We start from the raw sequence: 24865 nt of genomic DNA, 5'->3' as shown, positions 1-24865 counted from the left end.
CCACTCTGCACAGACCCCAACCCCTCCCCCCACCACTCAATTTGACTGGCTGAGGCCAGGAAACAGATTTCAAAACTGTTTCTCAGATCCTGACACTAAACTCGCCGGGTCCTGAGGAAAACTGTTTACCCTGAACTTCCCGACCACAAACTGCTGGCAGCCCTGCTTTCTCCCTGACTCCCTGCATCATTGTGACAGTTCTTTCATAGTATGACTATTCTTGAATTACCCATTGACGTCTCAACATCCAGACAAAGGAGCACAGGTAATTGTTGTCAAATGCATTAGACCATAATATTGGAGGAATGAAGTAAAAATGCAAGTGAGCCAACAATCAGAAGTTAGCAAATGCCTGATTTACTCAGTCCATTCCGTCCAGTTTAGGCAAAAAATAACATCAGATAGTAATCTCTGGGACAGTAGCTTTGTCAAATATCAGCCAAACTGATCCCCCTCCACCCGTCCCACCCAATACATGATTCCTTTGTTAAGTTAAAGTGTTGCTTATCTCACTGAAATTCTGACAGGGATGGAAAGACTGGATGCAGTGATGTTGTTTCCTGTGGCTGGGGAGCCCAGAACAAGAGGTCGCAGTCTCAGGATGTGGGGTAGGCCATTTAGGACTGAGCGGTGAGCCTGTGGAATTCTCTACCACAGAAGGTGTGGAGGCCAATTCAGTGAACATATTTCAGAAGAAAAATAGATAGATTTCCAGACTCTAAAGGTGTGAAGAGGCATGGGGAGAGAACGAGTATATGATGTTAAGATCGAGGATCAGCCATGTTCATATTGCATGGTGAGACAGGCACGAAGGACTAAATGGTCGACTCTTGCCCCTATTTTCTGGGCGCGAGTTAACCGGACAGAAACAAATTCCAGTTTCGGGTGCGTATAAAGGGGTGTTTCTCGGTGCCTTTCCTGGTTTTTTGGCCTTGGAGCGGAACGCCCTGCCAAGGCCACACTTACATCATTTCCTGCACTGCCGAGCTCAGCTCGTCAATGCAGCAAGAGTACTTGTGGATAAGGCGCCATTTTTAAATGCCACCCCGATCTTTCAGCCCCTCTCAGTCATTCCAACGTGGCCTCCGGACCCCCTCCACTGCACTCAATTTACATTTTACGGGGTCCTTGTGCTCCCCCCTCACCTCACCTCTTAAGAGCAAGGCACCTCAGGACGGATCCCTGGCACGGGCCACCTGGCACCCGGGCACCTTGGCACTGCCAGCCTGGCACCTTGGCAATAACGAGATATTCTGTTACTTTCTGAGATATTGGTCAGAAATGGATACAGTCTGAATCACAGGCAGCACAATGGGAGTTACTGGGTGCGAACAGAAAGCTTGAATGAATGGAAAGGTATCTCGGCATAAAAATCCGTTTGATACTTTGGGAGGGATTTTCCCGCCCTCCCTGCCAACTGGGCCAACTTAGGAAGGCTAATTATAACAATATTAGGCGGGAACTGATTGGGGGCGGATGTTTGTGGGTAAATCAACATCTGACATGTGGGAGGCTTTCAAGTGTCAGTTGAAAGGAATTCAGGAACGGCATGTTCCTGTGAGGAAGAAGGATAAATACGACAATTTTCAGGAACCTTGGTTAACGAGAGATATTGTAGGCCTCGTCAAAAAGAAAAAGGAGGCATTTATCAAGGCTAAAAGGCTGGGAACAGACGAAGCCTGTGTGGAATATAAGGAAAGTAGGAAGGAACTTAAGCAAGGAGTCAGGAGGGCTAGAAGGGGTCACGAAAAGTCATTGGCAAATAGGGTTAAAGAAAATCCCAAGGCTTTTTACACGTACATAAAAAGCAAGAGGGTAGCCAGGGAAAGGGTTGGCCCACTGAAGGATAGGCAAGGGAATCTATGTGTGGAGCCAGAGGAAATGGGCGAGGTACTAAATGAATACTTTGCATTAGTACTCACCAAAGAGAAGACATTGGTAGATGCTGAGTCTGGAGAAGGGTGTGTAGATAGCCTGGGTCACATTGTGATCCAAAAAGATGAGGTGTTGGGCGTCTTGAAAAATATTAAAGTAGATAAGTCCCCAGGGCCTGATGGGATCTACCCCAGAATACTGAAGGAAGCTAGAGAGGAAATTGCTGAGGCCTTGACAGAAATCTTTGGATCCTCACTGTCTTCAGGTGATGTCCCGGAGGACTGGAGAATAGCCAATGTTGTTCCTTTGTTTAAGAAGGGTAGCAAGGATAATCCAGGGAACTACAGGCCAGTGAGCCTTACGTCAGGGGTAGGGAAATTACTGGAGAGAATTCTTCGAGACAGGGGCTACTCCCATTTGGAAGCAAATGGACGTATTAGTGAGAGGCAGCATGGTTTTGTGAAGGGGAGGTCGTGTCTCACTAACTTGATCGAGTTTTTCGAAGAGGTCACAAAGATGATTGATGCAGGTAGGGCAGTGGATGTTGTCTATATGGACTTCAGTAAGGCCTTTGACAAGGTCCCTCATGGTAGACTAGTACAAAAGGTTGGTGGAATTGCGGACAGCGATGAGGACTGTCAGAGGATACAGCAGGATTTAGATTGTTTGGAGACTTGGGCGGAGAGATGGCAGATGGAGTTTAATCCGGACAAATGTGAGGTAATGCATTTTGGAAGGTCTAATGCAGGTAGGGAATATACAGTGAATGGTAGAACCCTCAAGAGTATTGAAAGTCAGAGAGATCTAAGTGTACAGATCCACAGGTCACTGAAAGGGACAACACAGGTGGAGAAGGTAGTCAATAAGGCATATGGCATGCTTGCCTTCATTGGCCGGGGCATTGAGTATAAGAATTGGCAAGTCATGTTGCAGCTGTATAGAACCTTAGTTAGGCCACACTTGGAGTATAGTGTTCAATTCTGGTCGCCACACTACCAGAAGGATGTGGAGGCTTTAGAGAGGGTGCAGAAGAGATTTACCAGAATGTTGCCTGGTATGGAGGGAATTAGCTATGAGGAGAGGTTGAATAAACTCGGTTTGTTCTCACTGGAACGACGGAGGTTGAGGGGCGACCTGATCGAGGTCTACAAAATTATGAGGGGCATAGACAGAGTGGATAGTCAGAGGCTTTTCCCCAGGGTAGAGGGGTCAATTACTTGGGGGCATAGGTTTAAGGTGCGAGGGGCAAGGTTTAGAGTAGATGTACGAGGCAAGTTTTTTACACAGAGGATAGTGGGTGCCTGGAACTCGCTGCCGGAGGAGGTAGTGGAAGCAGCAACGATAGTGACATTTAAGGGGCATCTTGACAAATACATGCATAGGATGGGACTAGAGGGATACGGACCCAGAAAATGTCGAAGATTGTAGTTTAGTCGGGTAGCATGGTCGGCACAGGCTTGGGGGGCCGAAGGGCCTGTTCCTGTGCTGTACTTTTCTTTGTTCTTTGTTGTTGGATCTTCTGGTCCTGCTCAGGGCACACCGTAGACATGGGCGGGAATGGAAGATCCTGCTGGTGGCCAATGATGAGCTATGTCCACTATCAGAAAACTTGAGGGGGGTGGTGGTTGGGGGAGCGGGTGGAAAATCCCACCCTTTATTCCTGTCAAAGTATCAACCACATTTACTTATTAAAAGAAAATTAAGGGAAAATATATCCGGCCACTATTGGAAAGGCTAAAATTTTCTCTCCTTTTAGAAATCTTGCCTGTTTAAGATTTTGACTTTTGCGGTTTCCCAACCAATTCTCTTCAGATGGTTTCTCTCTGGTAAATGGTTGAAGCAAAGTTCTCAATGTGAAAGATGCAGTGAAGCAAATGGTGAGCATGGTGATTGCTCACCCTGTGTTTCTATGGCCGGGGATTAAAGCCATTTGTTTTAAGAGGAATGTTTACCGGTCATTACACAACACTAACTGCAAATCAATCACAGGCTGTCCAAAGATCTCCTACAATAAAATTTAAAAGGCACATTTAGTTTCCACATGTTATTTTGAGGTCAAAACGATATATTTCATGTATACCCGTGCCTGCTAACCTGACCAAATAGCAAACATTTGTTCCTTGCTGTTTCCGAAAGCTTGCATTTCAACCCAAATTGTTCAGCAGCGCTTTCTGTTTTGTTTTAATCCCCTTGAGAATATAGTTGCCTTTTCCAAAGACATGGATCATAACCAGTGACAAAGTATGGCACTAAACCTTTACCCTCACTGCCCTGTATATTGGGCATAATCGGCTCCCATGGAAAGCTTGTACTCCACTCTTGAAGTTGATTGTGAATTACATTGACTTATTGGGGCAGGGCAGGAATTAGATTGAAAGGATTCCAAATGATGGGACAGGTGACCATAATAATGAGTGTCAATTAAACCTTTGCGTGGTTAAAGGGCAAAAGGGGAGAGGCAGTTGTGACAGAGGCAGGACGGAGAATGACTTTTTAGGAAGGTGATAGTGCCAGTCATGAAGGGTGGTAGGGCGGAGCCTAAGGGAAGAGCCACTGGTGATATAAACACCCATTGTCCTGAGGAGCCATGATTGGACATGAGGGTTGCGTTGGCAGAGAGTGTGGCATTGATGTTACAGAATGATATGATCTGTCTATTCACTCTGTCTAGACTCCTCATGATTTTGAACACCCCTATTGAATACCCTAAGGGTGGCATGGTGGCACTGTGATTAGCACTGCTGCCTCACAGCGCCACGGTCCCGGGTTCAATTCCAGCTTCGGGTAACTGTCTGTGTGCAGTTTGCGTGTTCTCACCGTGTTTGGGTGGGTTTCCCCCGGATGCTCCTGTTTCCTTCCACAGTCCAAAGTTGTGCGTTAGGTGGATTGGCCATGCTAAATATTTCCCCTTGGTGTCCAAAAGGTTAGGTGGGGTTATTGGGTTACGGGGATAGTGTGGGGGTGTGGGCTTAGGCAGGGCGCTCTTCCGCAAGGTCAGTGCAGGGGCGAATGTCCTCCTTCTGCACTGCAGGTATTCTATGATTCGATGATTAAATCACTACTCAAACTTTCCTTCCCTAAGGAGAATGCCCCTAACTTCTCCAACCCATCCTTGTCACTGAATTTCCTCATCCCTGGAACCATTCTCGTAAATGTTTTCTTCACCTTCTCTGAAGTCTTCCTAAAGTCTGGTGCCCAGAATTGGACACAATATTCAAGTTGATGTTGAACCAGCATTTTAAAAACGTTCATCATAACATTCTTACTTTTGTACTCTATGCCTCAATTTATACAGCCCAGAATCCCAACGCATTCAGTGATTTGTGCTTGGCACACCCATCGCAAGGTGGGCGGGGGGGTATGGGTGGCATAATGGATCGTGTTTGTCAAGGTCAGTATAATCAGTAATGGAATGCGATAGACAATATGGCCAAGCGTCATCACATTTACTGGGGAGGCAGTTTAAAATCCAGGCCTTACATAATCCAGTCACAATCTTTGCCATCCGAGCAGCTAACTGAATGGGACTGTTTGGTTCATCACAGTCTCCACTGCCATTTGATGCTAATATTTTTGAGCTTGAATTCCATCCTCATCATTAAAATGCATTATATCTGGGGAGGAACTTGTCACTAAGAGAGACAGAGGCCAAGGTGGTCAGATCACATGTTTAATGACATCATCATTTGGTGGGCATGCTCAGAACATGAACGCTATTTTAAAAAAGATGAAAAGGGAAACAGCGTGGTGAACTCGACAACTTCAAAACAAATTAAACAAACCTCTAAGAATATTCACATTTGGCAAAATAGTAATCAACTCTCTTTTTCTCTGTAAGCTCTATCAAGCCGACAAACTATGTAGGATAAACCAGAAAGTGGTTAGATGAGGGTGATTTCTTGGTGGGGGTGGGGGTCTCACAAAAATATACCCCCAACCCCCTTTGCTCTTCCATCTTCTTTAGAAAGTATCTGTTTGTCACTACTTATCTTCCTCCAGGTCCCAAAACAAATACTCACCACGTCTGTCACTGTTTCCATGCTCCCTCTGCTCCTTTTATTCCATGGACCTCAATCTGGTTGGTGAACCTATTCTGTGGCACCTTCACAAAAGCCTTTTGGAAGCCCATGTACACACATCAAAGCCGGTACCTCTGCAATTTCCTCTCTCACCTCCCTCAGGATCCTTGAATGCATTTCATTCGGTCCTGGTGATTAATCAACTTGAAGTGCAGCCAGCCTTTAGAATACCTCTTTATGGATAATTGCCATTACCTCCTCCTTCACTTTGATTTTGGTATCACTTTGTTCCTTGGTAAAGACAGATGCAAAGTATTCATGTAGCACATCAACCACGCCCCCTGCCTGCATGTGTCAGTGCTTTTTTTGTCCATATCATCCCCACTCCTCCTTTTACCACCCTTTTCCTATTTATATGTCTGACAAAGACTTTTGGATTCCTCTTTATATTGCCTGCCAATCTTTTCTCATACTCTCTCTTTGCCTTTCTTATTTCCTTGTTCATGTCCCTTCCACAATTCCGACATTTAGCCTGGTTTGTGCTCATATGATCAACCTAACATCTGTCCGATGCCCCTTTTTCTGCTCCATCTTACTCTTGAATTCTTTCATCATAATGGGAGTCCTTGTTTTGTTTGTCATAGCTTTCCCATTCTGGGAATGCACTTGACTGTACCCTTACTATCTCCTCTTTAAAGACAGACCATTGTTCACAGACTAGAACCTAGAATTCCTACAGTGCAGAAGGAAGCCTCAGCCTATCGAGTCTGCACTGACCCTCTGAAAGAACATCTTACCCAGGCCCACACCCCCGCCCTATCCACGTAACCGCATCTAAATTGCACATCTTTGGACGCAAAGGCGCAATTTAGCATGGACAATCCACCTAAACTGCATGGGCGGGATTCTCCATTGGCTGATTCCGAAATCGTGAAACGCGATTGAGCGGAGAATAGGTTTTGACGCCAAAATCGCGGCGGGCGCCAATTTGACGTCAAATCGCAATTCACCATCACATTGACAGCAGCCTCAAGGCAGTCCGGAATGCTTGTACAGTAAACACCATTTGCCTGACCCGGTATTCTCCGGGACCTCAGCGATTCTCCGCCTTCGATGGGCCAAGTTACCGACAGCACGGTTCACTTGTGCTTATAAAAATTGTGAAACCGACGTCGTGGCTGATGAGGGAGAAAGAGGAGGTAGGACACAGAGGTGCAACTATGGGCTGCCGGGCCGGACATTGGCCAGGCTGACTGGGGTGGGGGGGCCCTGCCAGGGCCGGGAGGAGGGGGGTGATGGGGGAACAGGCCGAGTGGCCGGGGGTCCCCGCCGAGGCAGGGCGGTGTCCAGTCACGGGCCGCCATTGCCACGGCCTGCAAGGCAGCCATCTTGCTGCACACCCCACTGACCTTGACCCCTGGCTCTGCAGAGTAACACTGCCTGTATGGGTGACGCCACCCCCTCTCCACCATACCCCTCACTCAGCGACCACTCGCTGGCGGCCCACACAGGGTAATGCCCACAGTAGCCCCTACATGGGTGCCAGGTGGGGGCCGCAGAGTGTACCGTTGGCATGGCAGTGCCAGCCGATAGTACCCCTGGCATCAGGGATTGCCCCCATCGGTAACAGTGCCGGCAATCGATGGGGCCAGGGTTGTGGAGTTGGGGGGGAGGGGGGGAAATGTCGGGGCAGAGTCCACAATGCCAACCGGGGCCATCATGTAGCCCATTGGACCTGGTTGAGCATGAGGGTACGCACCATGCTAACATGTTGGTCTTTCACCCCCTGCAGACAATAGATATTGGAATTCAACTAGCAATTGTGGCCGCAGCCCTGGGGGATTCCCTGTAGCTTTATGAGCTGGAGTTGCACGAGGAGGAGGAAGCTGCCACAGCAGAGCGTGCAGCAGAGGAACAGGAGGGAGCCGCTCAGGATGGAGAACCAGCCGCCCAACAGGCCGAGGAGGAGGTGCTGCCAAGGAGGTTCTGCATGAGGCCTCGCGTGTACCGGCACCGCCTGTCATTCGAGGACCTGCCAGACTGGGCATGCCATCGAAGACTCCAGCTGAGGAGGGAGACAGTGCACCATATCTGCCATATCATGGCACACCTGGCAGTGCGGGGGTATGGGAAAGGACACCCGCTCCCCGTGGCCATCAAGGTAACGATCGCCCTGAACATTAATGCCACGGAGTCCTTCCAGGCACCAGGTGGGCACCTGTCCAGGATCCCACAGACCTCGGTGCAGAGGTGCTGTGACAAATACAGGCGGCTCAATACATCCATTTAATGTGGACCGAGCCCACCAGGATGCCCGGGCAGCGGGGTTCGCCACCATCAACAGGATGCCCCAGTTCCGGGGGGTGATCGACGGGATACATGTCCTCCTACAAGTACCTGCAGATGTCAGGCTGCTCTACACCAACCGGAAGGGGTTCCACTTGATGACCTTTCAGGTAATATGTGACCATCAGCTGTGCATCACACACATCTGCGCCCGATACCCGGGCAGTGTGCACGTCGCCTTCATCCTGGCACACGCGACGATTCCTGACATATTTGAGATGTCCATCCCTGGCTGGGAATTGACTCCTGGGTGACAGGGGCTATCCACTGTGGTCATGGCTGGTGGCACCTATCCGGAGGCCACAGACCGACACGGAGACCCGCTACAACGACGCCCATACAGCAACCAGCAGCATGATCAAGCGGTGCTTCGGCCTCGTGAAGATGTGTTCAGGTGCCTGGACCGCTCTGGAAGGACCCCCCAGTTTGATGCTGAGAGGACATCCCGCCTCGTGGTGGCCTGCTGTTTCTTCCACAACATCGCACAGCAGAGGGGCACCGTGCTGCAGGAGGAACGACGACACAAACGATGCGGGGGAGGGGGAGGATGGGCAGGAAATGGGGCCCAGGCAGGCATGGGAAGCCTCACAACGTGCGCGCCAGGGCTAATGCGCAAGAGATGCTCTGATCAGTTTCAGGTTCACCAACCGGAGGCACGGGTGACTCCTGCATGCGAGCTGGCCATTCCATCACACGGTGCCATTGAATCCCTGGTGTAATGGTGGTGGGGATGGTCGGGGGGGGAGCCCAAGCCACCCGTAACGTCCGCCTATTCCCCACCCCCTCCCTGGCCAGCCCAGACCAGCCCACCCCTCACACTTATCTGACAGAGCACCAGGTTTTATCAGCAGTAACAAGTATTTAATGTGACAACGTATGTACAGTTTGTGCCCTAGCCCCTATAATTAAACTATGATCCTTCATCCTGCCAACTTACCTCGTGTCTAACCTTCTGGCCTCACAGGCCCTAACGTTGCATCTTGGTTGTTCCCTGAATGGTACATCAGGATTGGAGGCGGCGTGCTGTAATACCCGCCCTGCGACCTGGGTCCCCACTGGTGGCCGCCTTCAGGACGATCGTGATGGGATGGGCCTGGCCGCTGCTTGGGTGTCCCAGGTGGCGTGGTGACACCCTGTTCTGCCCGCTGCCCACCAGATGCACCAGGGACAGGAGGGGGGGGGGAATCCAAGGTTGTGCAGTGTTCCGACTCCTCCCCTGCAGGGGTCATTCGCATGGGCCTCATCACCTCCTGCTCCCTTGGGTGCCCGGAGGCCTCCAGGCTACTCCATGGGACGGGGGTGCAAGCGGAGCTATCCACTGAGGCTCTCCCCCTACTTGGTGCTGAACGTCCTGGAGGCCCACTGTGGTCTTGACCAGGGTCTGCATGCTCGCAGCCATAGAGCACATGGAATGGACCATCTCCCTCTGGGACTGGGCCACAACCCTCTGTATCTGCGCCACGTTGGCCAGCGCCTGGGCAATGCCACTGACACTCTCAGCCATGGCCAGCTGTGACTGGGCCATGCTCAGGAGCGCTGCTATAATTTCCAGGTGGCTCGGGCACATGGTTGCCTGTGAGGCAGTAACTCTGTGCAGGGCCTCGGCCAGTGCCCACACAGAATGCTGCAAGCCTTGGGCATGCTGATCCATAGCTAACATCATCTCCCCCAATGCCTCCACTGCAGACGCCACCTGTGCGGTGGCACGCATCGTCAGCACCACCTCCTGCTGCTGCACGCGTTGGACTCCTCCACCTGCACCTTGCAGGTGTTGGATGCTCGCCGACAACCCCTCATTTAGCCCCTGGCTCTGCGACTGCATCTCCACAATCGCTGGGACTGTCAGTTCCAGAAGCCCGAAACCCATCTGGGCGGCAGCTATTCCTTGGGGTCGGCCCGCCCTCCTACCGTCCGCCCCCTCAGGTGCTCCTACCTGCACCTGCTGTGCTGGAGCATGTGTATGGTGAGCACCAGATAGTGTCCCAGGTGCCTCTTCACTAAAGTGCCCAACCGAGGTGAGCGTCTCTGGGATGGTGGAGGGTGCTGGGGACAGCTGTGACGGGACGTCAGTGTCATCCTTGGACTCGTCTCGGGCGGAGGGCTGGTGTCCGAGCTGCTCTCAGCGTCACTGCTCAGCTCACTGGGGGGCAACGGTGGCACTGGCTGGGGTGCAAGATGAACTCGCCCCAGCTCCGGCAGGTCCTGCAAGACACAAGACAAGACGCATGGTTAGACCGTGGGCCGAGGGGGCGGTGGGGTGGGGGGGGGGGGGGGGGTTGCGGGTGGTGGTTGTGAGGGTAGGGGTTAAGATGGTGTAGGGATGGCAGTGGTGTGGGGATGAGGGTGGGGTTGAAGGTGGTGCAGGGCTAGGGTGGTGTGGGGGTGGGGGTGAGGGTGGTGTGGGGGTGAGGGCGGGGTGAGGGTGGGGTGGCGGTGGGGGCAGTGCTGAGGATGGTACTGAGGTAAGGGTGGCAGGGCGGTGAGGGTGTTGGGGGGGTGAGGGTGAGGGTGGTGTGGGGGTGAGGGTGGGGCTGAGGATGGGGTGAGGGTGGGGCTGAAGATGGGACTGAGGTAAGGGTGGCAGGGTGGTGAGGGTGGCAGGGCGGTGAGGGTGTTAGGGGGTGAGGGTGAGGGTGGTGTGAGGGTGGTGTTGGGAGGGGCGAGGTTGACACACTTGGCACGGGGAACCGCAACTCAGCAGGGTCTCACTTCCTCGCTCACGGCCGAACTGCACCCCCGGCGACCTCCCTTTCCTCCGGGCTGCCGAGCACGTCCAGGGCCCTCTGCTCTGCCAAGGTTAGGGGCTGTGGGCCCGGCGGTCCCCCTCCAGTCTTCTCCCGCTACCGGCGGTTGTAGGCTGTTGTCTCCTGGGGGGTGGTGGGTGGGGAGAAAACAGAAATCGACAGTGTTAGACAGTCCGACGCATGCAGCCCAGGGGGTGGGTAGTTGGTGGCCTCAGTGGCCAGGGCACTCGACCATGGCTGCCGGTTATAGGTACCGACATATGGTGCAAGGTGGGGGTTCACCCACTCTCCGAGTGGGGGAGGAAGGGCGTTGGGTTACAGGTGTGGAGGACAGGTTTATTGCCAGGGACACAGTGCTGCCTACTCACCCTGGCCGCTCTGAGGAGGTCGTGCAGTTTTTTCTGGCGCTGCTCGACAGTCCGGACGGTGTTGTCCATGGCGCTGACCGCCTCTACCACCTGCACCCAGACATGGCAAATGGCAGTAGCTGACAGCCTCCTTCCCGGGCCAGGGTACAGGGTCATCCGCCTCATCTCCACAGCGTCCAGGAGGGTCTTGAGCTCGGCCTCTGTGAATCACGGGACCACACGTCTTAATGCCATCTTGTTGGCTGGGTTGGAGTGTGCGGGGAGTGAAGTGTGTATATGCGACTGCAGCTTGTCAGCCTCCTGAGTGCCAATCGTGAAACCGGTGAATCTGGCACCGATTCTCATTGGAATCGATTGTGTTCCATGTGGCGCCGGTACTAGCTCCTGAACGGTCGTTGAATCAGTCCAGTTGCGGCACCAATTTTGCTGTTGTGGAACTCCACGATTCTGCGTCGGCGTCAACACTTAGTCTCAGAAATGGAGAATCCCGTCCCATGTCTTTGGACTGTGGGAGGAAATTGGAGCACTCGGAGGAGCAGAGCTAACTACTATGCCTACCGAGCCAGTAATAGACTTGCCTGCCAATCTTTCATTCCAAGTTATCGAGGGCGGATTTCTTTGCATTTAAATTGGCACTCCCACAATTAATTATTCTTACTCTGGATTGGACCTAGTCCTTTTCCATAGTGAACCTTAAGATTCTGTGATCACTGTCTCCTAGATGAACCCCTACTGACACTTGATCCACATGACCCTGATGCACGATGAATGACCACTAAAGCGAGGTTGCAGTTCAATAAGCTAGATGTTCAATAAGCTAGATGTTTCCCCCAGCAGCTCAGGTACAGAATGAAGGCTGCTGGGGCGGCACGGGCTCTTATACCCCGCCGAGCAGGGCAGAGCTACCATACATCTTAACCAATAGAAAGCATACAGTTTCCACCAATGGTGCTCCAGCATACCAGGTACCGTAATACCTCTACAACCACAGGCCTTGCTCAACCAGATCACACATTCACTATCATCCATTCGCTATGTGAATGTAAATATCGGCACATTCCCTGAGGTCCATAGGCTGCTCTCTGCTTTGAGAGCTGACATGCTTGTGATTCAACCTGAGGTTCACCACACATCAAATTGCGAAGTGGGGTGGGGGGTGGGGGGTGGGGGTGGGGGGGGAGGCTGGTGTACAGGGGGGGGGGGGTATGGGGGGGGCCTTCATGAATAACCTCAGCTGGTACGGGAATTGAACCTATACTGTTGATGTTGCTCTGCATTACAAACCAGCAGTCCAGCCAACAAAGCTAACCAACCATCCATTTGCTATCGCCCATTCACTATCACCCATTCACAATCATCGATTCACTCTCAGCGAAAAACTATCACCTATTCACTATCAGCCATTCACTATCATCTATTCACTATCAGCCATTCACTATCATCTATTCACTATCACCCATTCACTATCACCCATTCACTATCTCTCAAATTGCACATTTAAATTTACCATATTGGCCTTCCTGAAAAAGCAGGTAGTAGCCTTTCCGACGCTGCCGCCACTGAGGACACAGGACAGGGTGGTCTCCAGCACCTGGGTGGGGGAGGGGAAGATGTCGGATATCTACCAGGAACTACAGGAGGCGGAGGAAACCCCGGTGGAGGAACAAAGAACAAAGAACAAAGAAATGTACAGCACAGGAACAGGCCCTTCGGCCCTCCAAGCCCGTGCCGATCATGCTGCCCGACTAAACTACAATCTTCTACACTTCCTGGGTCCGTATCCTTCTATTCCCATCCTATTCATGTATTTGTCAAGATGCCCCTTAAATGTCCCTATCGTCCCTGCTTCCACCATCTCCTCCGGTAGCGAGTTCCAGGCACCCACTACCCTCTGCGTAAAAAACTTGCCTCGTACATCTACTCTAAACCTTGCCCCTCTCACCTTAAACCTATGCCCCCTAGTAATTGACCCCTCTACCCTGGGGAAAAGCCTCTGACTATCCACTCTGTCTATGCCCCTCATAATTTTGTATACCTCTATCAGGTCTCCCCTCAACCTCCTTCGTTCCAGTGAGAACAAACCGAGTTTATTCAACCGCTCCTCATAGCTAATGCCCTCCATACCAGGCAACATTCTGGTAAATCTCTTCTGCACCCTCTCTAAAGCCTCCACATCCTTCTGGTAGTGTGGCGACCAGAATTGAACACTATACTCCAAGTGTGGCCTAACTAAGGTTCTATACAGCTGCAACATGACTTGCCAATTCTTAAAAGAACACATGATGAGGAGCTCCAGGGCAAGTGGGAGGAGGAGCTAGGTGAGGAGTTGGAAGCGGGTCTGTGGGCAGAGGTCCTGGGCAGGGTTAATTCCTCCTCATCATGTGCCAGGCTCAGTCTAATTCAATGTAAGGTGGTCCACCGGGCACACATGACGGCAGCGATAATGGGCAAGTTTTTGGGGGTAGAAGACAGTTGTATGAGGTGCAAGGGCAGCCCTGCAAACCATGTCCCCATGTTTTGGGCATGCCCGGAGCTGAGAGAGTTCTGGCAAGGGTTCGCGAGGTCAATGTCCAAGGTGCTTAACACACGGGTGGTGCCGAGTCCAGAGATAGCGATCTTTGGAGTGTCGGAAGATCCGGGAGTTCAGGGGGCAAAAGAGGCCGACGTCTTGGCCTTTGCCTCCCTAGTAGCCCAGAGACAGATTTTATTAATGTGGAGGGACTCAAAGCCCCCGAGTGTAGAGACTTGGGCTAACGACATGGCTGGGTTTCTCAGCCTCGAGAAAATAAAGTTTGCCTTAAGAGGGTCTACGCTGGGGTTCTCTCGGAGGGGGCAGCCGTTCGTCGACTTTCTCGGGGAAAATTAAAATGTCAGCAGCAGCAGCAATCCGTAGGGGAGCGGAGGGGGGGTGGGGTGGGGGGGGTGAGTGCGTCATTGGGATGGTGTGGGAAGATTGAGTCGCGTGGGGTAATGTCTATTTAATTGTTATTGTATATTCTCTTTTTGCACTATGTTAATGTTCACTTTAGTTTGTTTTGTTACTATTGTTTTATTATGAAAAATTCTGCAAAACCTTAATAAAAACACTTTAAACAATTTTTTTTAACCATATTGCAGCCAATGTAATATAAAAGAGGGGAAGAGTCAGTTTTCCCTTGACTCTGCGAAAAGTGCTGGTGCAGACTCGATGGGCCGAATGGCCTCCTTCTGCTTTGTAAATTCTACGATTATGATTCTATGATTACGATTCCATGTAGTTCTCCAAGGGAGGCAACGCTCCGCATTTTGGGATAGCTGGGTTTAGAAAACCCCAACAGAAATGCAGGGCAGTGTCAGGTTGGGGAAATTTCCGGCAGGCAATTTGACAATGATTGTCTGGGCCACAGTTTTCCTCAGCTTTCTCTCAGTGTCAGAGTGGGAGCAACATTGGGCAATGGCATAACCCAGCTCAAAGAATAATCTACTGAAAGGGACAAGGAAAGCGATACATAGGAGCCTGGAGTAACCAGGAATGGATATTCTAATGGATAAGTGCTCCATGTATGCAGTATTCCACTACCAGAAGGGAGTCAACTCTTTGGATTATTGAGCCTTGAGGCAATCAGACATTCTGACTTTTTATAACTTTTTGTCATTGTGCTATTCCAGCCCTGAGAGGGTTAAAAAAACTCCCTTGGCATTTAGTGTACCAAATGTTACATGAAAGGAGATGGCAATAGCAATGCAGTCGGCAGAAAGAGTTTAGTAAGGCCAAACACCAATCTTTCACAATTAACCTCTTTGCTGTTGTCAATACGTAAGAGTTTACATAATGTGGAATTATTAATAGAAGTAAGAGGCATTGGGGCGCATCCCTACCTCTGAGCCAGAAGCTCTGGGTTCGAGTCCCACCTCAGGACTTGACGTCCAAGGAAGTTGCGTTCATAATCCAGTCAAACAGGTTGAGTGTCAACCTGCAAAATCGTTCCAAACACATCAATGGCTGCCAGTAAGAGCGGGAGAGATCCTCGTCAGTCCGCTTGATGTGGAGTGACGTCCCTTGAGCCATAAGCCCCTAGCGACAGCCCAGCAACCTTTTCCGGGAAAAAATCAATATGGAATCAGATGAAAGTCTACCTTGTGCACCATGAGGTGTGGGAAGAGAAACAACAACAATTAACAGAAGTAATATCACTTCATGAAATGAAACTGTGTATTTGCTGAATCACTAACTGACATTGAGATCCTTCAATTAATCAATTAAATTAATTATTCATCAAACAATTCACATGAGGTAAGGTCTCTCAGTCTTTCATCAGTCTGCTTGTTGTGTTCTACCTTTCACTCTTTCAATTGCTTATTGCAAACACATCTATAATCAAACTGAAATCCCATCTTTATAATATTTTATTTTCCTCTGTTTAGCTTTCTGTGAGCCACATGTGTCACTTCCTCAGCCAAGGAGGCTCTTTGTTTACCGCCTGGTTCTTGATCTGAGTATAACCCTGATTTTTACTCTTTCCCTGTGGCATGTTCTTGATCAGTGAGCTGCTCCTCCACTGTGGGCTGGTTTAGCTCAGTTGGCTGAACAGCTGGTTTTGTGATGCAGAGCTCGGGTAGCAGCGGCAGGTTCATACTAGCTAGCGGCAAACCTGCCTTCTCTACCTTGCTCCTTGCATGCGGTGTGGTGATTCTCAAGGTGAAATCACCACCAGTCAGATCTCCCACGGAGAAAGCAGCCGATGGTTATCTGGGATTATGGTGTCCTTTACCTACCTGCTGCTCCACTGAAAGAACGACTGAAAGTTGGGCCAGAATTGTAGTAAGGTTTCTTTAAATTGAACGGAGGACCTGTTAGCAGATTTCCCCATGGTAACTGGCCCAACATCAGGGCTCTTAGTTGGCCACTCTGCTTATGATTCCTGCATGAATGATTTTATTTATCATAATGAGTTTTATTACACGGGTTGATTTTGGTCTTTCATTCATATTAAATGACATACAAATAATACCATCTGCTTTCTTGCTCCTGACTACCTCTGAGCATATTCTCCTATAACAGCAAACAACAGTAACTAGCTCCAGCCCTTTGGGACTGTCACAATGCTACATTGCTCCTGAGCCTCGAGAAGAGACAGCCTTATAGAGGGAACAAAAACAGAAAATGCTAGACAATCTCAGCAGATCTGACAGCATCTGTGGAGAGAGATGAGAGCTAACGTTTCGAGACTGGATGGCTCTTTGTCAAAGCTTTGAACCTGTAGGTCTCTGGATTACTAGCACAGTGACAATACCGCTATGCCACCAATTCCCCCAGGTCTATGCTTTCATAGATAATAAGACAATAAGAACTTCTTTAAATATACAAAATGGAAGAGAGAGGTCAAAGTGAACATAGGCCCATTAGAAAATGAATCTCGGGAGATAATTATGGGGAACAAGGAAATGGTGGAGGATATGGGGTACCAATTAAATGCCATCACTATCACTGGAGGAGTAGTATCAAACAAACTAATGGGGCTAAAGCCAAATAGGTCCCCTGGCCCTGAAGGCTTTCGTCCTGGGATCCTAAAGGAAGTAGTTACAGAGATAATGGGTGTATTGGTTGTCATATTCCAAATGTTGTTGTATTCTGGCGAAGTCCCTAAGGATTGGAAAACTGCCAATGTGACAGAAAAGGAGGGAGGCAAAAAGCGGGTAACTATAGTCCGATTATCCTACCATCTATTGTTCGAAAAATATTGGAATCAATTATTAAGGAAGTAATAGCACCACATTTGGAAAATGATAATCTAATCAAGCAGAGTCCGCATCACTTCATGCAAGGGAAATCGTGTCTGATTAATTTATAGAGTTTTTTTGAGGAATTCTGAATCAGAGTGGATAGAGGGGAACCAGTAGATGTGATGTATTTAGACTGCCAGAAGACATTTGACAAGGTACCTCGCAAAAGGTTAAGTCATAAGATAAGAGCCCTTGGTGTTGGGGGTCGTAAATTGACATGGATAGAGTATTGGCTAATGGGCAGGAAACAATGAGTGGGGATAAACGATTTGCTTTAAGGTTGGCAACCTGTAACCAGTGGGGTTCCACAGGGATCAGTGCTGGGACCGCTTCTGTTTGCAACATATATTAATAACTTGGAGGAAACAATTTGCAGACAACACAAAAATAGATGGAGAGGCAAGTTGTGAGAGGGATACAAACAGTTTGCAAAGAGATATTGATAGGTTAAGTGATTCCTGCCAGCGGAATGGCTCCCCCCCAACTGTGACGGCGCTGGACACAGTCTGCAGTCTCCACACCAGGTTTACGAAAGTTGAGAGGACTCACAACAGACGATGGCGGGAAGTTGGCCCATCGGGGCGGAGCATCAGGGGAGGACCTCAGGTATGTCCTGAGGCCGTCCCAATGGCGTGCGGCGTACACCTCGAGTACGCAGATTTTGAGGGGGCAGGGCATCGGAAAAACGGCACCGCCCCCGATTTCGGAGTAAAAAGGGATTCTCCGGCCGATCGGCGAATGCAATTTTGGCGTCGGCAATAGGATAATCCTGCCCATATTTTCTCTATTTACTCCAAAAACTTATGGGACAGGATTCTCCGTTTCTGAGACCAATGTTGATGCCAACGCAGAATCCGTGGATTTTCACAACAGCAAACTGCCGCCGCACCTGAACCGATTCAACGACCATGGAGGGGCTAGCACCAGCACCACATGGAATACAAGCGATTCCAATGAGAAACGATGTGGGATTCGCTGGGTCCATCATTGACACTCAGGAGGCTGACAAGCTGCAGCTGCATATACACACATCACTCTCCACACGCATCATCCCAGCCACAAGATGGCAGTAAGGAGAGCAAGGTTCGTGGTCGCAAAGTTGGAGACCCTCATGAACTCCGTGGATGAGAGGAGGATGACCCTGTACCCCAGCCCGGGAAGGAGCATGCCAGCTGCTGCCATTCATCGTGCCTGGGCGCAGGTGGCAGAGACAGTCAATGCCTTAGGCAACATTATCCGGACCGGCCAGCAGTGCCGTAGAAAACTGCACAACCTCCTCATGGCGGCCAGGATGAGTAGGCAGCAGTGTGCCCCAGCACTAAACCCCATCCCACACACCTGTAACCCGAAACCCCCTCCCCCCAACCGGAGAGCACGGAACCCCACCCTGCACCACATGACAGCACCAGTAACGGCCTGCCCGACCGGTTGCCCTTGCCACTGAGGCCACTAGCTACCCAGCCCCTGGGCTGAATGCGTCTGACTGTCTAAAACCGTTGTTTTCTGTTCCCCCCTTACCCCCAGGAGAAGGCCACGCACAATTGCCGGCAGCGGGAGAAGACAGGAGGGGGACCTGCGGCCCCTCACTGTGGCAGAACAGAGGGCCCTCGACGTGGTCAGCAGCCCGAAGGAAAGGGAGGTCACCGAGGTAGAGTTTTGCCGTGGGCGAGGAAGTGAAACCCCGCTTAGTTGCGGTTCCCAATGCCACGTGTGTCAACTACCCTCACCCCCACCTTCACCCCCACCCTCACCCCCACCACACACCAGCCCACCACCCCTACTCCACCCCAACATCACCATCAGACTCACACTACACCTCCTCCCCCACCCCAATGCTCATCCCTACTCCCTCCCGGCCCGCGGTCCAATCATGCATCTGTCTTGTGTCTTACAGGAGCTGCTGGTGATGGGGCGGATCATCTGGCAACCCCTGCCCCCAGCCAGTGCCACAGCCAGAGCCCCCCACGTGAGCCAAGCAGCGATGGGAGCAGGTTGGACATCAGCCCTCCGCCCAAGACTCAGGAGACCCCGGAGCTTGGGTTGGAGGATGACAGTGATTTCCTGTCACAGCTTCTCCTACACCCTCCACCATCCCAGAGACACTCACCTCGGTTGGGCACTTTAGCGAAGAGGCTCCTGGGATACTATCTGGTGCTCACCACACAGCTGACTCGGTACAGCAGGTGAAAGTAGGAACACCCGAGGGGCCGGACGTTCGGAGGGCAGGCCGACCCCAGGAACTAGGTGCCATCCAGACGGTTTTCGGGTTTCAGGAACAGACAGTCCCATCAATCATGGAGATACAGCGCAGAGCCAGGGACTACATGAGGGGTTGTCGGCGAGCATCCACTACCAGCAGGTGTAGCTGGAGGAGTCCAACCACGTGCAGCAGCAGGAGGTGGTGCCAACGATGCATGCCATCCAGGCCAACACGGCATGGGTGGCGTCCGGGTTGAGAGGCATTTGGGCGGCTATGTGTCGGCATGTCGAAGGGCTGGGGCATTCTGTGCAGGTGCAGGCCGAGGCCCAGGACAGGGCTGACCTCTCACAGGCAACAATGTGCTAGAGTCACCTGGACATTGCAGTGGCACTCCTGAGCGTGGCCCAGTCACAGCAGGCCATGGCTGGGAACGTCAGCGGCATTGCCAAGCGCTGGTCAACTGTGGCACAAAGACAGAGGGAGGTGTCCCAGTCCCAGTGGGAGATGGCGCAATCACTGGCTGATGTGAAACAAACCCAGAAGGTGGTGGCGCAGTCACTGCGTGATAAGGTGCAGTCCCAGTCAGAGATAGTCCACTCCCTGTGCTCCATGGCTGCAAGCGTGCAGACTCTGGTCGAGACCTGAGCAGGCCTTCAGGACTGGCAGCACCAGGTGGCGGGGAGCCTCAGGGGATAGCTCCGCTTACACCCCCATCCCATGGAGTAGCCTGGGGGCCATTGGGCACCCCGAGAGAGGAGGAGGTGATGGGGCCCGGTGCCTGAACACCCCAGCACCTCGGACTCCCCTCCTCCTGTCCCTGGTGCATCTGGTGGGCAGTGGGCAGAACAGGGCGGCAGCATGCCACCTGGGACACCCGAGCAGTAGCCAGGCCCATCCAGGCCCGGTCGCCCCAGAAGACACCAGCCAAAGGGACCCAGGTCGTAGGGCAGGAATCACAGCAGGCCACCTCCACTTCTGCTCTACCGTCTGGGGATCTACCTAGGCATATTGTTAGGCCAGAAAGTTAGACATCACTTAGATGGCATGGGTGCAGGGCACAGATTTGTTACAGGGTCTAGGGCACAAATCTGTAACTATTTGTTCACATTAAACACCTGTTATCACTGTTACAACCTGTCTCGGTGCTCTGTCAGATGAGTGTGAGGGGTGGGCTGGTCTGGGCTGGACAGAGGTCGGGGGAATGGGCGGATGTTGTGGGTAGCCCAGCAACCCCCCCCCCCCGCCCCCCCCATCCGTCCTCACCACCCTCACCCCAGGGATTCGATGGCACCGTGTGATGGAAGACCAGCTCACATGCAGAGATCACCCAGGTGGACGGTGGAAAGTGCTACCTGGGCAGAAGTCAGACATTGATCCCACCAATACCCACCCAGGTGGCGAACCTGGAGGCAATCAGAGCATCCCATGCGTGTTGGCCCTGGCGCACACCTCGTGCGGCCTCCCTTGCCTGCCTGGGCCCCATGTCCTGCCTCTCCTCCTACCTCCCTCGCATCCTCCTCATCAGAAGAGGCTGGTGTTCCTCCTCCTCATCCAACACATCGCTCGATCATGCTCCTGGTCGCTGTATGGGCGTTGTTGTAGCGGGTCTCCGCGTCGGCCTGTGGCCTCTGGATAAGTGTCATAAGCCACAACTGTAGTGTGTAACCCTTGTCGCCCAGGAGCCAACCCCCCATCTTGAACATGTCAGGAATCATCGAGTGTGCCAGGATGAAGTCGCCGTGCACACTGCCGGGTATCGGGCGCAGACCTGTATGATGTGCAGCTGATGGTCACATACCAGCTGCATGTTCATCGAGAGGAACTCCTTTCAGTTTGTGTAGAACGGCCTGACATCTGCAGGTGCAAGTAGGGCGACATGCATCCCGTCGATCACCCCCTGGTGGGTTCGTCCACATTGAAATGGATGCATTGAATTGCCTGGGCATATCGGGCATCCATGACAGCGAGGATGCATCTGTGCACCAAGGTCTGTGAGATGCCGGACAGGTCCCCATTCGGTGCCTGGAAGGACCCTGTCACGTAAACATTAAGGGCAACCGACACCTTGTCGGCCACTGGGAGCGGGTGTCCTCCCCACTCCTGTGGTGCCAGGTGTGCTATCATCTGGCAAATATGTCGCATTGTCTCTCTGCTCAGCTGGAGTCTTCGATGGCATGCCCTGACCAGCAGGTCCTCAAATGACAGGCGCTGTCAATACACACGAGCCGTGCCTCCTTTGCACCTCCTCCCCCTCGGCCTGTTGGGGGCTCACTCTCCCTCCTGGGCGGCTGCCACCTGTCCCTCTGCAGCATGCTCCACTGCTGCAGCATCCTCCTCCTCGAGCAGCTGCAGGGCATCCCCCAGGGCTGCGGCGACTAGAGGAAAGCCACCATTGCTGGTTGAATTCCAATATCCATTGTCTGCAGAGTGTGAAAGGCTGACATGTTAGCATGGTGCGTACACCCTGCCCAACCAGGTTCACCGGGCTACAGGGTGGCCCCAGTAGGCATCATGGGCTCTGCCCCCACATGTCCCCCCACCAATCCCGGTACCCTTGGCCCCATCATTGGCCAGCACTGTGGGGGCCTCTGGCCCTAGCGCATGTTCCTGATGCCAGGGGTACCATTGGCTGGCACTGCCCTCACCAGGGGTATGCACCGCGGCCCCCGGAGGGGCTACTGTGGGTGTTGCCCTGGGGGGGTGGGGGGGTGGGGGCGTGGCTGAGGGTGGGGTGGGAGTGGGGGGGGGGGGGAAACCCACACAGTCAGTATCACTCTGCAGAACCAGGCGCATGGGTGGATGGTTAGTGGCGTGTGCAGCATGTTGCCGCGGTAATGGCGGTCCGTGACTGGGCACCGTCTCAGGCCGGTGGTGGGGGTCACCTGGGCCACTTAGCCTATTCCCCCCGTCACCCCCCCCCCTCCCATCCCTGGCAAGGACCCCACCCCAGTCAGCCCGGCCAGTGTCTAGCCCGGCAGCCCACAGTCGTTTCTCTCTGTGTCCTACCTCCTCTCTCTCTCCCTTGTCAGCCATGACACTGGTTTCACGATTTTTAAAGCACAAGTGAACCGCACCGTCAGGAACTCAGCCCATCGAAGGAGGAAAATCGCAGAGGCCCCAGGGAATACCCGGTCGGGACCGCTAATAATATGCAAACAGTGTTTACTGTACGTGCGTTCCAGTACGCATTGACGCCGCTGTCGAGGTGACGGAGAATTGCGATTTGGCAACAGATTGGCACACATCGCGTTTTGGCATCAGAACCTATTCTCTGCCCAATCGCGTTTCGCGATTCCGGCATCAGCCAATGGAGTGACTTCAATAACACTCCCATCTCCAGACTGACTATTTTTCACAGATTATTTCTTCCATCCATACTTTTCAAGTATTTTCATCCCATTTAATTCCCGCTAGGGGTGAATATGAACCTAACAGAAACACCAATTTCACTATACCCTCCCACTCTTCCTTGTGTGCTGAGTGCAGCCGCAAGATTTTTCTCTTTCCAACTATACTGCCCACTTGTGTGATATGAATGTCGCCCTGAGGACCATAGGCTGTATGAAGATCCAGGAGGCCGAACACTTGAGTAAACAATAGATTAGTCACAGGAAACTGCCCCTACGTCGGGACTATCAGGATGCCGGTCCAGTGTAGGCTGGGTTTTGTACCACCTGATTACAAGCCCCAGCTGAGTGGGCCACCGCCCACTAGCAGGGAAGTTTGTATTCCACGAGTCCCCCAGGGAGATTGATTAGAGTTACCTGGTGGGCCTCATGAGGGTTATTACAGGCTGTGTCTCCCTTTTTGAGTGATAGCTGGCTGGTGATTTAACCTGAGCATCACCACACCTCAGGCAAGGGGCGAGAATGAGAAGATGGTATGGGAATTGAACCCATGCTGTTGGGCGCCGCTCTGCATCATAAACCGGCTGTCCAGCCAACTGAGCTAAAAAAAAACACCTTGCATGATACACCCTGTTTAAATAGAAGCACACAAGCTAGTGATATTAGTGCCAGATACAGAAAATATCCTGAAATTATAATCATTATTTTTCCAGTGTATCTGATGTGCACATATGTGCAGAAACAAAGAGGATCTCATTTTACTTTGTGGTGACAAATTCCTCTGACCTGTCGAAACCTCTTCCCAAGACTGCTGTCGAAGAAGCAATCAGGTATGACTTAAATCGTTTGTGTAGAAATTGCAGGAAGAAAATGTGCAATGAGCGGTCCCTTCAATGAAGCCTCGACTTCGGCTGATGTTGTGTTTTTAAACATTTCAGAATGGTCAGACCGCGATTCAATAATGCCTTTTCCCTGGATGATCGCACTTTGGAGTTTCTGGGGATTGAACCCACCTTAGCCCCACACAGTGAACCATCTGTTATGGTTTGGCTGATTGTATTTGGTGTTATCATGGGCTTGATTGTGGTCGGTTTAATTGCGATTACCATCATCGGCCACCGTGACAAGATTAAGTGAGTATTTTCAGTTATTTTTCTGTCCCTTTGAAGAGTCAAATATCTGAGTTCCAGAAAGGATGGATATTGTTGAAATAACACTTGGGAAGCAGGGAATGTTATAAAGGGGCTTTGCTCAAGACATGAAATGGGTGGAATTTGAGTGAACTTGGTAGATACTGTAATGTGTTGAGGGATATCTTCCCATGAACATTCTCTTATTCCTGTTTCGATGATCTTATAGACGCATATGATCATAGAATCTTATGCCATGTAAGGAGACCATTTAGTCCTTCAAGTTTGTCCTGGAGATCTTTGAAGGCGCTATTCAATCTCAATTGATGATCAAGAATCTATTTTACCTCATGGTGTCATGTCTGTAGACATACATTTTCCATGGCAGTGCACCTATTCGCCATCTGTTCCATCCAGACTGCAGATGGGCAGGGAGTCCATGAATATCTTCAGCCAGAAATGCTTTACTCACCATGTTGGATTGGGCTTCTCCATTGGTGCTTACTTATTGAATTATTCATGGGATGCAGGCATTGTTGGATAAGCCTAGCATTTATTGCCCATCGCTATGGGTTATCGCTATGGTTAGCACTGCTGCCTCAAAGCACTAGGGATCGGGTTCAATTCCGGTCTTGGGTGACTGTCTGTGTCAAATTTGCACTTTCTTTCTGTGCTTGTACGGGTTTCCTCCCACAGTCCAAAGATGTGCAGGTTAGGTGGATTGGTCATGCTAAATTTCCCCTCAATGTCCAAAAGTTGCCTAAATGTCCCAAAGGTGAGGTGGAGTTATGTGGCGGGATGCTGGCGTCATCCCAGCGCATGCGCAAAGGGGGGTTTGTCTCTGCACCGGCCATGGTGGAGGTCCACAGCAGCCGGTGCGGAGGGAAAGAGTGGCCCCACGGCACAGGCCCGCCTGTGGATTGATGGGCCCCGATCGCGGGCCAGGTCACCGTGGGGGCACCCCCTGGGGCCAGATCCCCCCGCATCCCCCCGAGGACCCTGGAGGCCCACTGCAGAGCCCAGTCCCGCCGGTAAGTACCAGGTCTAATTTACGTCGGCAGGCCCGGCCTAAA

At 51.7% G+C, this 24865-nt stretch overlaps 1 protein-coding gene across 1 annotated transcript in view; it reads left to right on the top strand.

The window, feature by feature from the left end:
* Window positions 1-24865, top strand: part of cltrn (collectrin, amino acid transport regulator) — a 61061-nt gene that overhangs the window by 16425 nt on the left and 19771 nt on the right. The window contains exons 4-5 of the mRNA XM_072514348.1: window positions 23376-23492; window positions 23601-23795. Of these exons, the coding sequence (XP_072370449.1) occupies window positions 23376-23492; window positions 23601-23795 (312 nt within the window). The remainder of the gene's footprint in view (window positions 1-23375; window positions 23493-23600; window positions 23796-24865) is intronic.

This window comes from Scyliorhinus torazame, chromosome 8, assembly GCF_047496885.1.
Source record: "Scyliorhinus torazame isolate Kashiwa2021f chromosome 8, sScyTor2.1, whole genome shotgun sequence".
NCBI classification, from domain to species: domain Eukaryota; kingdom Metazoa; phylum Chordata; class Chondrichthyes; order Carcharhiniformes; family Scyliorhinidae; genus Scyliorhinus; species Scyliorhinus torazame.
This window is presented reverse-complemented; position numbering and strand designations above follow the sequence as displayed.